Source organism: Melozone crissalis, unplaced genomic scaffold (genome assembly GCF_028551555.1).
Source record: "Melozone crissalis strain CALT ecotype California unplaced genomic scaffold, PUWL_Pcris_2 ptg000018l_1, whole genome shotgun sequence".
NCBI classification, from domain to species: domain Eukaryota; kingdom Metazoa; phylum Chordata; class Aves; order Passeriformes; family Passerellidae; genus Melozone; species Melozone crissalis.
In genome coordinates this window covers 44,583,190-44,596,455 of record NW_026535796.1, presented here as the reverse complement: position 1 = coordinate 44,596,455, position 13,266 = coordinate 44,583,190, and the positions used below count along the sequence as shown (strand labels likewise).

The following is a 13,266-nucleotide window of genomic DNA, read 5'->3' as shown; positions in this document are numbered from 1 at the left end:
CCCAAAAACCGTAATTTCTGGTGTGGGACAAGCAGAAAACAATGTGGCATCAGCAGTGTTTGTAGTGCACAAAGCCAGGGACCTTCCCGAGCAGACACGAGGTCAGTGGTGATTTAGGCTTTTCCTCCAGAAGAGGTCCTGGACAGTCACTGCTTCCAGGGTGAATCAGGGTAGACACAGTGACTGATTCCCACATTACACTGTCATCTCTTTCAGACTGAAATGATACCAACCCCAGCTATTTTTCAGAGGCCACATCTACAGTTTTAGCAAAGGGCAGTTCCAGGAGGCTCTTGGGACCACACAGTCTCCTCTCTGCTCAGAAGCCTGCAAGTACAGCCACAGTGTCCTTCAGGACCTGAGTGTCCAAGGGGGCTCAGGAACATTCATACACAGCTTGGAGCACTCACAGGCTGGCCTCAGGAGTGGGTAACAATGCTAGGTGAGCTGAAGGTAGGAAACACTGGCATTTCTTCATTTGGTTACAGTAAAGACTTAGGCAATTAAAAAAATAACTTCTCACAGCATGCTTAGAATAAAGAGTCATTCTTTATCATACAAAGTCACACCTTACATATAAATAATTTGAATGTCTCGCTCTTTCATGGAAAGTAACAGAGAAAAACCTTCAAGGTTGATACATGGGAGCTGGTATTAAAAATCACATAGGATCAACCCCAAATCCTGCATCCAAACACACAGATATTTGGGTCCAGTGTTGACCTGTACACCACTTCCCTCCCCTGCACGGAAGGAACTGAATCAGGACCTCCTTGGAGAATCACCCCCATCATCAACCTCTGGTTATGGATCCCAACCCTGCAATCTTGGCCTCATCACTGAAATCTACATTTGCAGCAGTAAGAAAACCCAGTTTGCAGCTGTAGAAAGAGCCCTTGCCTTCTCCAAAGTGCATCATCTGTAGATTTTTGGAGGTGACTGAAATAACTAAGCCTACCCAAGCTGGATCCCTTGTAGCTATTTCTATTTCTTGGCTGACAAGCTGGCCAAAGCAGCAAAGCTAAGTATTACACAGTCTAGCAACATCTGACTAAAACTGAGACCATTTATGTGGAACAGCAGTGTGGGAACAGAAAAGAAGCTAGTGGAGCAGCAATGAGAAATTTGAGCTTTGATCAAGGAGACAGCAGCATTTGACTCTATCTGAGCTGGCAGGGAGATCCCATCCCAAAGCAAAATAAAACATGTCATTCTTTCCAGCAGATGAAATTCTCCCCAGCAGTTTGTTCCTCCCAGGATCATTTTATGTGATCTCATTGTCTTTAAAGTCTTTCCCCTGAGGAAGCTGAACGTTTAATATAGACCACGGCGTTGGTATCTGGTACTAAATCAGTCCAGCTACTCTGAAAGGAGGCGAGCGGGCGTCCTGGAAAGGAAATAAAAATGCAAGTTTAATAGAGGGGAGAGGTTCACCTTGACCAATGCTATTTATTGCAAAAGGCACAGGAACACACTGCTTGCTCAATGGAGGGTCACTCTGCCCTGCCATGGATGTGTGTTACGCTCCCAGTAAATTCCAGATGCTCAGAGTGTGCACAAGGAATGCATCACCCAGCCCCAGAGGCTTTTGCATCTTGCTTTGCTTTACCAAGCAGCCCTAGGAGAGACCAGCACATTCCCACAGCTCTCATTAACCCAGCTGGCAAACAGGCACTTGGCATTTCAGCCACACAGTTCTGGCATCCTTGGCTGCAAAGATGAGCCATGAAACAGCAATGAAGAAAAATGCCAGGAAGGGAAGCACGAAGGACCTCAGGCATGGTGCAGGATGTCAGGGATCAGCACCCCAACAAGGCACTGCAGAAAGGGTCCCTGTCCCAGTGCTTCTCCTGCATCCTCACTGTGGTTTCAAGCAGGGTTCCTTCCAGGCAGGCACTGCACAGAGCACTAACAGCTGCCCTGCGAGGAAGCCACATGTGCTGTGTTAGGCACAACTCACACAATCCATTGCTGATGTGGAACTTGGTGGCTTTAAGAGATTTATGTTGCATCCATGTAACTGCTCTTACATAACTAGTTTGCCACATGCCAATTGCACACAAGCCCTCAGAAAAGCTGCATTTTTGGTAATTTAGGGGGTTTTTTAAAATGTCATGTGAACTGACAAAATATGATCCTTCAGCATCTTTGTGAGTGAAAACACTCATTTACCTCATTTAGTGTTTTACTTCAAGAAACAATTTAGCCCATGCTTGAAGTGTCAGCTAAATGGGATAATTTAAAATAATTCTGAAAACATGCTAACTGTAAGAGGCTATAATCAGAGCTAATTACAGGGACATTCTGGAAATCCCTTGGCTTGGGCCTTTAGTTTTGATAGAGGGGATAACAACTTGTAAGCTATGATTCTTTTAATTATAACAATAGTAACCACCTTCTTTTACACAGCTCCTTTCATCTCTAAAATCCCCACAGCTCTGCAAACTATACATACCACAGGGATTGTTTAGCCTAACACCAAAGTGATCACTTCTGCAAGAAATGAGTAAGTGTTTAACAATACCTGGCAGTCCTGAGCAAGATTTGTAGAGGAAAAAAGGTGCAGAGGGAGAACATAATTGCTCTTGTGTCTCCTTACAAACACTCAGGGGATTTCTGGATGCCCACAGTGGCAGCCATCTGAGCTTGAGCATAAGGAAGGCAGCTTTCAGACGTGCCTGTAGGCTCAAGACACCATGGAGGAAGGCAGCAGCACCACGTGGCAGCACCCTGTCACCCTGCCTGTTGGGACTCAGGACATCCCTCCGGGTGTCCAGAGCTGCCAGGACCCCTGCCAGGGGCTCAGAGACCCTGGCACAGAGCCCAGAACACCTGTGGGTTTGATTATGACCCGTGGAGCAAATTGCCAGCTTTGCATGAGGACCTGAGAGCCACAGAAGTTTAATAACAAAGGTATCACTGGGTGAAAAGGTAGATTTTGGGATTTTTAGAGTGGGGGGTCTTGGGAACAAGATGGAAGGACTTGGGCGTGTCTAGTCTTTCTTCTTCTTCTTCTTCTTCTTCTTCTTCTTCTTCTTCTTCTCCTTCTCCTTCTTCTCCTTCTCCTTCTTTTCCTTCTTCTTCTCCTTCTTCTTCTTCTCCTTCTCCTTCTTTTCCTTCTTCTTCTCCTTCTTCTTCTCTACCTCCATCTTCTGCTGTTATGCTGGCACTTTGGGATTGGTTTAGAATAGAATCTCACTGTCTAACACAGGTGATAGGTATTGGAAAGTGATTGTAAACATTTCATACGTAGTTTGTAGTATAGAGACAGCACTGCCTTGGGGGCAGTCAGAGTGCTGCTGGCTGTCCTGTTGAGCAGACCTTAGCTGGGCAGGAGAAAAACTTTTATAGATAAGATACAATAAACAACTCTGAGACCAAAAACTGAAGAGATCCAACTCATTCTTTGAACACACAGGCTGAAACAGAGACTTTTCACATATCTTGGGGCTGCAGTGAACAGCAGCACCCTGCCACCCTGGCCAAGCTCACCTGTCCAGGTCCTGTGCTGGGTGACAATGAAGCTGTGACAGTGCAGCTGGGAGTTACAGATGGCAGCGGCCTCCTCAGCGCTGTGGACGGACAGCAGGCAGCCCAGGTGGCTGTAGGAGGGCCAGCACTTGTGGCCTTCCCCTTCCACCGTCCGGAAACCCTTCAGGGAGATGTAGTCTGGGGACAGAAAGAGGCAGTCTGGGGAAACACTCCAGGTGCACTTCCAGAGACTGGCTGCACTACACAATCAGGGAAACTCTCAAAAAATTGCAACACTGGCAGACTGAACTGACCTGCCAAGGTGGAGTGAGGTGGAGCTGCAAAGCTAAAAGAAACTCAAATTTTGCTCTTTGGTTCTGCAGTGGAGCACAGGACAGCAACTCCCCCAGAGATGTAGGAGAGGGGTCAGAGGTCTCAGGGGCAAAGGGACAGGGCTGCCACTGCAGGGGGTGGGTGAGCGGAGGAGGCTGCTGTGCAAAGCCACAGCCCCTCCATGTTTTCCCTGGAGAAGCCAACCTCCAAACAGCCTCTCCTACATCCCAGCCTCAACAGCAGAAGCTCGTCACAGATCCAGCACCAAGCTACATGGGGCACAGACTGACCCACCCGTCACGGTGGCACCCACAGAAACAGGAGATTGAGGAACCCCTCTGGGGAAAGGGAGGCCTGATCCTGCTCCTGACAAAGAGACCTGACAAAAGACCTGACAAGCCTGAGCAGGTGTTGTCCAGGCTAGGAGGACTCACTGCTAGGAGTCTCTCCCCACCTTCCCACACCTCTAGGATGGTGATCATTTCGGCACAGTGCAAAGCCAATAGACAGGTGTTGTTGGAAAATACCAGTAATTCCTGTTAAAGCTGCTGGTCCTTCCATGCAAATGACCAGATATCTTTGTTGTAACAGTGCAAATTATAGTTCTTTCACATGCAAAGAGATTTCCTTCTGCAAGACACCATCACCCACCACCTCATGTGAATGCCCAGGAAAACACAAACCACAGTAACCACTGGATTGCTGAAACTTCCTTTTGATCAGCCTCATCTCTACCACTGAATGGGTCCTTTTCAGAGGAATGCACCTCATAAAGGCACATTTATCCATGCACAGGTCCAATAGAAAGATCTTCAGAGAAAAGGAACTTAGAGGGCACCGAGGCTCCAGGTACCCTGCCACATTCATCTTGGTGCTGTCACCTCCTCACTCTAAGTTTCCATAATCTGTGCTCAGCAGACAGAAGCCACACAGTCAAATAGGGAGTTTGAATATCAGCCCAGAAAACTGACCTGTTGGCCCAAAGGATAAGGATATCCCAAGACAGGAGCCACTCAGTTTGTATCCCAAACACATTCCCTTGAAACACTGATGTTCATTATGAGAAGAGTACTTAAAAACAGTGCAAACACATGTCCATGCAGATTGTCTGCACTGCTTTTACTCTGCAAAGCAGTACAACCATGCATAGATCCCACAGAAAAAAACAACAAAAGCCTGCTCAAAAAAAGACACTTTTGGTGCTTTTTCTAGTGACTATAAACTGCCTAAACGTAGGAGAGATCAGAATTTGACCAGTTACCAAGTGCCTCATTCCCTCAGTAGTTACTTTACTTAGAGCATTCAAAATCAACTACCTTTTAAAAGAAGAGGTCTTTTCTGGAGATAGAGCCCAGACTTGTACAGATGTAAAACCTTTTCAAAAGCTCTCAGGGTTTCATTTATTCCATATCGTAAATCACCTGCATTTAAGGAAAAAGATGACAAAGATAAACAATTCCACAAAACAAATACCATTTAGAGATTTCTAATAAAGAAGTTTATGAATATTAGCTGGTACCTGTTGCATTCAGAATATCACTCAAAAGGGGCCGCAAAGCTGGTGGTGCAGAGTGTGGCAAAAGATAGGTGAAAAAATACCTGCAAAAAAATCCCACAGGCTGATTAGAATACAGTGCCTTCATTTCCCTGGTGATTAAGTCGTCTACATTTTCCCGTGACTTGATTATCCATATGCAACTAGCAAGTCTGCTTTGGTTACAAAGTTATGTTTGAGCACATCTTGGTGCCTCAGATGGTTCCTGTGAGCTGGGCTGAAAGCCTGGTCCTTGCTGCATGAAATCTACCTTGCAAAGCTTCATGCAATAAAGCTTCCCCTCATTCCCCTGGGCCATTTTTGTATACTAAGAAATCTATTTCCCACCAAAAAAAAAAAAAAAAACAACTGCATAAAAGAAGACTCATACAAGATCCTTCTCTTTCCCTGAAAAAGTTTGGGCTTCTTATTGCCCCTGAAAATTCAGGATGACTGTTACACAAAAAAATTCCTGTCCTAGGGAACAAGTGCACAAGAGACAGGGGCAACAGCAAGGCTGCAATAATCTATGCAGGGATTTACCCTTTAGCACTGGAAATCCAGGCTCCCTTGCTAAGTCCTTCTGTGCAAATATCCAGCTGCCAAGGCTTCCCTCCAGGATGTGACCTGCCAAGCATCAGTGGTGAGCAAAAGTCCCTGAGTTTTCAGCTGATGGCCCATGGGAGGTGCTGCAGCAGCCTCATCTCCTTGCCCTTACCTGCCCCCTGCTCTCCCATGGGAGCCCACAGGGAGATTTGGAGATGAAGGGAAGCACTGGGCAGCCTGTTCCCAACAGTGGGACTCACAGTTGGTGGGGTTTGGCAGGTAGCCTGCACTGCCACTGCTTTCAGCAAGCACAGCCCGTGGATGTCAAGCACCAGGGCTTGTTTGGCAAACAGCAAATTTACAGGTGCAAGCTCTGGGGCAAGTTTTTAGAGGGCGCTGGGGAAAGGGAGCAGCAGAAGAAAGATGCCTTCATTCCCACCAGACAACAACTGCACTATTTTCCTGCCTTATAAGGAAAATAACTTGCTTCAAAGTGGTTCTTAACTACCCTCTGACAGAGGTGAGGGGAATCACCACATGGAAGAAGAACAAGGTGCTAGAGGCTACATGGCAGGGTGTGAGCTCAGCCACCCCAAATCTTCCCCCATGCAGCTGGACATACCGATATGCATTGAACAGATTCTTCTTCTCATTTATTCCTTCACATTTCCCAGCCATGGAGCACTTGAGAGGGAAACTTCTGGTAGGGAAGTCGAGCGTGCAGTCATTATCTTCCTTGCAAGACAGCTCCTCGGTGCTGGCATCATCCATGTCTGTCACTTTTAGGTTTCCATCCACCATAACAAACTGCCTTGGCTGGAAATCCAAGAGGGCTATTGAACCCAGGGGGGAATGTGCCAAGTAAAACAGCAGTTTCACAAGACTCAGGCAAATCTGAGAAAGAGAAGATGAATATGCATGCAAAAAAACAGATGAAAAACAGCTATTAAATTGGAAGTAGAACAAAGGGGAGGGCATTCAATTAAATTAAAAGAGAAAAAAAGGCATACAGAACTTAAAAGGTAATTATATGTATGCTACAAAATTTATTATCAACATTGCCACAGGATTTGACTGGTAAGTAGTTTAGCAACATTTTTTAAAAATGTGTGTACACAAAAAGAGACATTTGCAGTCAGAAGAGCTAGAGGAGAAAGCTGTGAGGAAAACAATAGCAGTCTTCATGTTTCAGAGCTATATTGATTTGCCAGTTGAAATCAGAAGGGTTTTTCCCAGTCTAGCATAAAATTAATAGATTCCCCTCCCTTCCCCCATGCTGCTCAATACAGACTGAGGCTCCATGGTCATTTATACCAGATTCATGCCTTGCTGCATCCCTCAGCAGTTTGAATTTGGGCACACAATCATGCATCTGAAGAATTAGTCAAGGCTTGCAGTGTATTTTTTGCCAGCTTTTTTGCTTTTATGACAACTTTCTGGCAGCAGTGAAAGGCCAGACAATACCTGACCCAGCAGAAAGCTTGGTAAATTATTTTTATAGAAACCAGAGCTAGAGAAGTGCATTTATACTGCAGCAGCACTTTGCTCAAGCAGCTTTTTGCAGCAGTTTCCATTCAGCATCAGGAGCCCTGGCATCAGACAAAGTGCATGCTCAGCTGGGCGTGCCAGGCAGCCCCACGTCACCCCGCGCCACTGCCGATAGCGATCTGTGCAGCGTGAGGGATTTCTCCCTTGGAACAGCTCGCACCATCCCTGGTATCTGATGTGGCTCATAGCAAGGGAATCCCGTATGCTTAGACACCTTAATTAGGAAACAGGACTAGACAGTGCCAGGGTAATTCTGAGCTAGTGTCTTCTGCAGTCAGGAGGTTGTTAAAATCTCTAATGCCACCACACCAAACTTTACCGCCAGCTAATCCAGCATCATGGGAGACTTTGGCACGCTTAAGAAGATGAGGTGCTAGGAAAGCTATGTAGAAGCCAGTAAAGAATTGAAGAAAGTAAAACTCCCCAAGCCAAGAGAAATGACTGTGGAAGCTCTGATGCTATTTTAACTTGTTTAGGGAAGCAATCATAAGAACCCCAGCTTTGCATCCCACAGCTCAGCGAGCGGTTGCCACACTCCCCCTCTGGCTCAGATGGCAAGGCTCCCCTTCAGCATTCAGGACCACATGCAGGCAGAAATTTTATTTTAGGGCTTTTGTTGTGCTTTTATTTTGCCCAAAGCATTTCTTGCTGACACTAAGATACCCTTGCTTTTCTACATGATGGGGTTTTTTTTGCCTCCTAGCATCCAAACAAGTAGTATTGAGCCCCCAGCTGAGCCCTAGAGGCAAACTGTAAAACAAGCTATAACCAAAGTAAGTGCCATGCCACAAGTCATTTATATTCCTGGGGAGCATATGGGTCCCTGTGCAGGATGCCGAGGAGATGAGGCAGATCTCACTAGAAGGGCTGCAATCCTAGCACCTGCAGCAGGACGAAAGCAATTTAGTAGCGATTTTACCACAATAATTCTTAAAGGGCCAAAATCAGAAACACCACATAAACACATGGCGAGGGTCAGCTTGCTCAGCTTGTTGCCTGGAACAGGTAACACACAGCAAACCACAGACTCGAGCATGGTGATGTGGGTTTCCCAAGTCAGACTCAGGTAGCCGAGGGGCATCCTGACCAAAGCCCTTCTGCATATATATATATATATATATACATATATATATATATATATGTATATGTATGTATAGGGAGTATAAAGGCAAAATGAACTTTATCGTGTAATCGAAGGTATTAACCACGGCCCCAGCACCGAGTACGATTTTGTGTCTATCTCCTCCCAGATGAAGTTCTTTTAACACCGCTCTATGGAGAGAGAAACTCACCGTGAGATACCAAGCAAGGACTGTGTTAATGTGATTTTAAAGGAATGAAAAGGAAACGATTTACAGACAATTTGCGGGATCAAACAGAGTGTCAGCAGGAGAATCCCGTTTGTCCCAGCGGTCACCACCGGCTCCTCACCGGTTTGCCCAGTTTGTGGTCTAAAAGCGACTGATAAAACTCCTTTGCTTTGTTTTCTTACTTTAAATCTTTCCTCCCAGGGGGTCTGCAGGAGCTGAATCATCTCCAGCGGGGATCCCAGCTCCAGCATGGCTGTGACCCGCAGCTCAGCATCTCCGCTGTTGTCATAGCATTGGCCGTGCAGCTGCGGGAGAGCAGAAGCCGCGGTCGGGGCGATATCGCTGCCACTGCCAGCAGATCTCGGCCGCCCGAGGACAGCGTGGGCACCTCGGGCGGACCGGCTCAGCCCCGGCAGCGATTCCCCCGCCCCGCCGTGCCCAGGCAGCGCCTCCCGCAGCCCCCGTCCCGCGGTGCCGTACCTTGACGATGCCGGGGTGCTGCAGGCGCTGCAGCAGCGTCACCTCCTTGAGCAGCTTGTAGGCGGCCAGGCGGCGGCAGCCGGCCGGAGCCCCGTACCGCTGCACGCAGCGCCGCACCTCCCGGCCCGCCCCGTGCACCGACTTGAGCGCCACGGTGCCCCCGCCCGCCAGCGCCGCCCGCGCCACCACCTTGGTGAAGCCCCAGCCCAGCACGCTGACGGCCGTGGCCCGGCTCAGGTCGCCGCAGCCCAGCCCCGCCGCGGCCGCCGCCTCCCCGCCGCCCGCCGCCGCCTCCAGCCGCCGCAGGTCGCGCCGCCTCTGCCGCAGCTCCTCCCGCAAGCCGGGCGGCAGCAGCAGCGGCGGCGAGAAGCCCGGCTGCGCCTCACCGCCACCGGCACCGCGGCCGGCCGGCACCGCCGGGAGCGCCAGCAGCGCCAGCAGCGCCAGGGCCGGCAGCGCCAGCAGCGCGGCCGCGCTCAGCCGAGCTCCGCGCCGCGCCCGCCCCGCCGCCGCCGCCATGGAGAGCGGGGCTGCGCGCCCGGCTCCCGCTGCCCGCCCGGTTCCGCCGCTCTGCCGCCCGCGCTCCGCCGCGCCGGGAAGCCGAGCGCCACCGAGGGGGCGTGTCGGGCCCCCGGCGCCCCCACCCCGCCCGCCCGGCTCGGCACGGCCCGGCCCGGCCCCGCGGGCGCACGGGGCAGCGGCGGCACGGACCGCCCAGGGAGGGGAGGCGGCGGAGCAGCCTTAGCGGTGCTACAGGAGGTGGCCCGGGGTGGGAAGCGGAGGTGCCGGGTGCGAGCGGCACATCCTCGCAGACACCCGGCCACGCTCCACGATGGCTGTTTATAGCAGAACACGCGGGTTTCACGGGCGGGAATATCGTCAGCCCTGCTAGAGGGTACCGCAGATTACAGCCGAGGGATGTACGGCGGGTTAAAAGCAGTGAGAACTGGGATATCGCGTTTCCCTGCCGCTTACAACTCTCAGGTTCGGTTTCTAAGAAGAGAAAACACTGGCAGTTTCTCCTATTAGAAGGATAAACCCTATGAGGTTGAATCAGTAATACACTGCCTAAGCACGGAATTGGAATTTTTTCCAGGGGAAAAAAAACCAAACCGAACCCATCCTCCAGCAAAGCCAGCCAGTGCAGGCAGAAAGCACACATCTGTCGTTTGTGAGGCGGTGAGATCGATCAGTGTCGATGGTGACACAGCTCAGAGTTGCCTTCTGTGACACACGTGTACCTGAGCGGGACGGGAAAGTTTCCGACGCGGGTGCGAGAAGCAGGACAGGTCCCTGCCGCAGCTCTGTCACTGTTTTACACACGTATCTGCACCGGGCTCTGCTGTGCAGAAAGCCAGTCAGGTTAGCTTAGGGCAAAGGCAGATGCAGTTTGTCTGCTTCTAATTTAGGCAATACGCAGTTAACTCTCCTCACTGAGCAGCCTGAAACAACAGCCAAGTGGGTGGATTCAGTTTTTTATTTATGTTTATGCTACCGAGTTAGAAATTAAAATAATAGTCTGCCTCTGCACCTGGTCTGCTTCATTTTCTGCCCCAATGTTTTCAGTGGCATAACTAGACTCTCCCCAGAGAAGGAGCAGGTGATGCATGGCACAGCTGGGCTTGGAGGATGCTGCTGCCCTGTTCCTGTGGCACGGCCCTGCTGAGAGCCTGCAGCTTCTGGCAGGTCACACGCTGGCACACAGTGGGTGAGATTGCACAGGGTGTGCCCTGGCTGGCATCAAGCAGTGGGACCTCAGTTCTGCAGTGCTGCACTGCCCTGGGGCACATCTGCTCCATCTCCCACCTCCATGCACAGCAGTGCCAGTACCTCTCTCTGGCTCACTCATAACTCTCTGTGTGCACTGCTGGGGTCATGGCCACAAGTCACCCCTGCAAAGGAACCTTTGTGAAACACCCCTAAGAAATTCAACTTCAATGTCACGGCCAGTGGGATGGAGATTTTCAGAGATTACAGCAAGTCAGCTATCAAAACTGGTGATTCTCAACGCTATTTTAATAAAAATAATGTATATAAATGATCACTTTTAAATAGCTTCCTTCCCAAAAGCCTGCAGGAAGTTTCCCTTTCACTTCTTGTTGGTTCAATACCACTGGAGCAGCCAATGAGACAAAGTACCTCAGCAGAGCACAGCTGTTCAGTAAGAGAGCAGGAGAGATGAACTCTGAACTCAGGTCATTTCCAGATGGCAGAGTTTGAGGAGGGACAGCAAAACAAACGGTCTGCCTGCATGTAAAATAATCAAGTGGAAAATCCCAGGCCTCCTGTGCTTACCCATGCACAGACAGGTCAGAAGCTGATCCCAGAACAGCTCTTTGAGTAGCTGAATTTCCTTTGTTGCTTTTTAACCTTAATAGCTCTTTAATTACTGTTCTTATTTTCAAATCAAGTATACATCTGTGTCGTAGTAATGAATATTCATTGTCACTGGGGAGGCATTAAATACATTTTTACCTGTGTTTCCAAGGGAATAGATGCCAGCTGTGTGTACTATTATCTAATTTCAGCCTGTCCTCAACAAAACCTATTAGACAAGACTCACAGATACATAAAAAATAACAACACATGATTATTTACTTGCTCTGCACTAGCACTTAGGGATTCCTGCCAAGACCATGGCTCTGCTGTGCAAGGCTTTTTGCAGACTATGGCACAAGAGGTGGCCTTGCTTGACAGAGCTGACACCTGAAATGGGAAACACAGCAAAGTGCTGCAGCAGGCATGTAGCAGGGGAGTATGTGGTCATTTGAGTGTCTTTTAGTTCCTTGGAGGGTTCTGCCTGAATTTACTGCCTTTGATAGCATGCGAGCTCTGTGTGGAGCAGATGGATACATGCCACAGATATCTGCTTTGTCATTGTATGGTCCCAGCAGCAGAGGCTGCTTAAATCCAGGGAAGGCCTCCTGTTGCAGCTCTCATCATACAACCCCTCCAAGTGCAAATCCACACATGGTTAACCTGTGTGCTCCCCTAGGCCCACAAGTATATTGCACTTTCTTATCTACATTCATTCCTTTATAGGCTATAGATGGAGCAGAAGGCTGTCTACTGTTCAGAAAATATCACACTGTGCTATAATTTCAATAAGTGTGATTGAATCCCACGCTTCTTAGCTTTTTCTGGCTTCCTGTAAGGGCTGGAATGAGATTCCTCTCATGAAAAATTGTCCTGGCACTAATGCTAGCTGGGCTCCTTTCTCAAAATGTGATGAGTCTGTACATGAAGGGTAGATGAGTCTACACTTTGGGAGTCTCCTGTGCTCCAGACTAACTGGGGTGAGAAAGCATCCCATTTTCCCATGCCAACACTGAAAGTGTTTGCCTTCTGACAGACAGACACCTCTGGGTACAATTTCCCTAGCTAGTTCCCTCCTATCCCAAGAGATCTAGGCACGAGCATTTCCCTGTTTCTTGTCTCTGACACTGATCTAGAACGGATAGGATCAAGCTCTTCGGTTAGCATAAAAAAACCTGGGGAGAAATCCTGGGGGGAAAGTTTTCACTCTGAGCACACACATGAAAGTCCTGGGCATCAGTCCAGAAGGGGAGGCCAGGAGTTTATAGGTCTGGGAGAGGGATCAAAGAAACCTGCAGCAGCCACTTCAGAACAGGAGGAAGACTCAGACAGCTCTAATAAAGACTCTTGGGAATGCATGTCATCACTGGTGCCCTTGCCTTTGAGGGCAGCAGTTCCCCTGACTCCTGCCAGCTGAGCTCTGGCTGCCCCCAGACAGTTCCTGTCCAGCTGTAAGTGCGCACATCTGAGGCAGGGTGAAAGCCAGGGGAGCTGCTGGAGGGCAGGCACTTCTCTGCAGAGTGCAGGGGCAGCCTGAGCAGCCTGGCTTTGCACTCCCTGTCAACTGAGAAAGCCTCTTGCATCCAGCCTCCAGGCATGCAACACTGACTGGCCTGTGTGTGGCCATGCCTGGGTGGCACCCAGGAAAAAACCACCCCAGCAGCCATTTCCAGATTTCTCTTTGTATTGCCCAAGAGCCAGGAAAAGGGTAAGAAGAAAGTCAGATGC

At 49.3% G+C, this 13,266-nt stretch overlaps 1 protein-coding gene across 1 annotated transcript; it reads right to left on the bottom strand.

Moving 5' to 3' along the window:
- Positions 1-530: 530 nt before the first annotated feature.
- Positions 531-9,741, bottom strand: LOC128936450 (extracellular tyrosine-protein kinase PKDCC-like). The gene is made up of 8 exons (XM_054275384.1): positions 9,640-9,741; positions 9,223-9,597; positions 8,925-9,047; positions 6,507-6,778; positions 5,324-5,403; positions 5,121-5,225; positions 3,493-3,669; positions 531-1,387 (listed from the first exon to the last, which is right to left on the bottom strand). Exons 1-8 carry the CDS (start codon positions 9,739-9,741, stop codon positions 1,284-1,286), a joined length of 1,338 nt encoding a protein of 445 aa, XP_054131359.1. The 3' UTR covers positions 531-1,283.
- Positions 9,742-13,266: the final 3,525 nt, after the last annotated feature.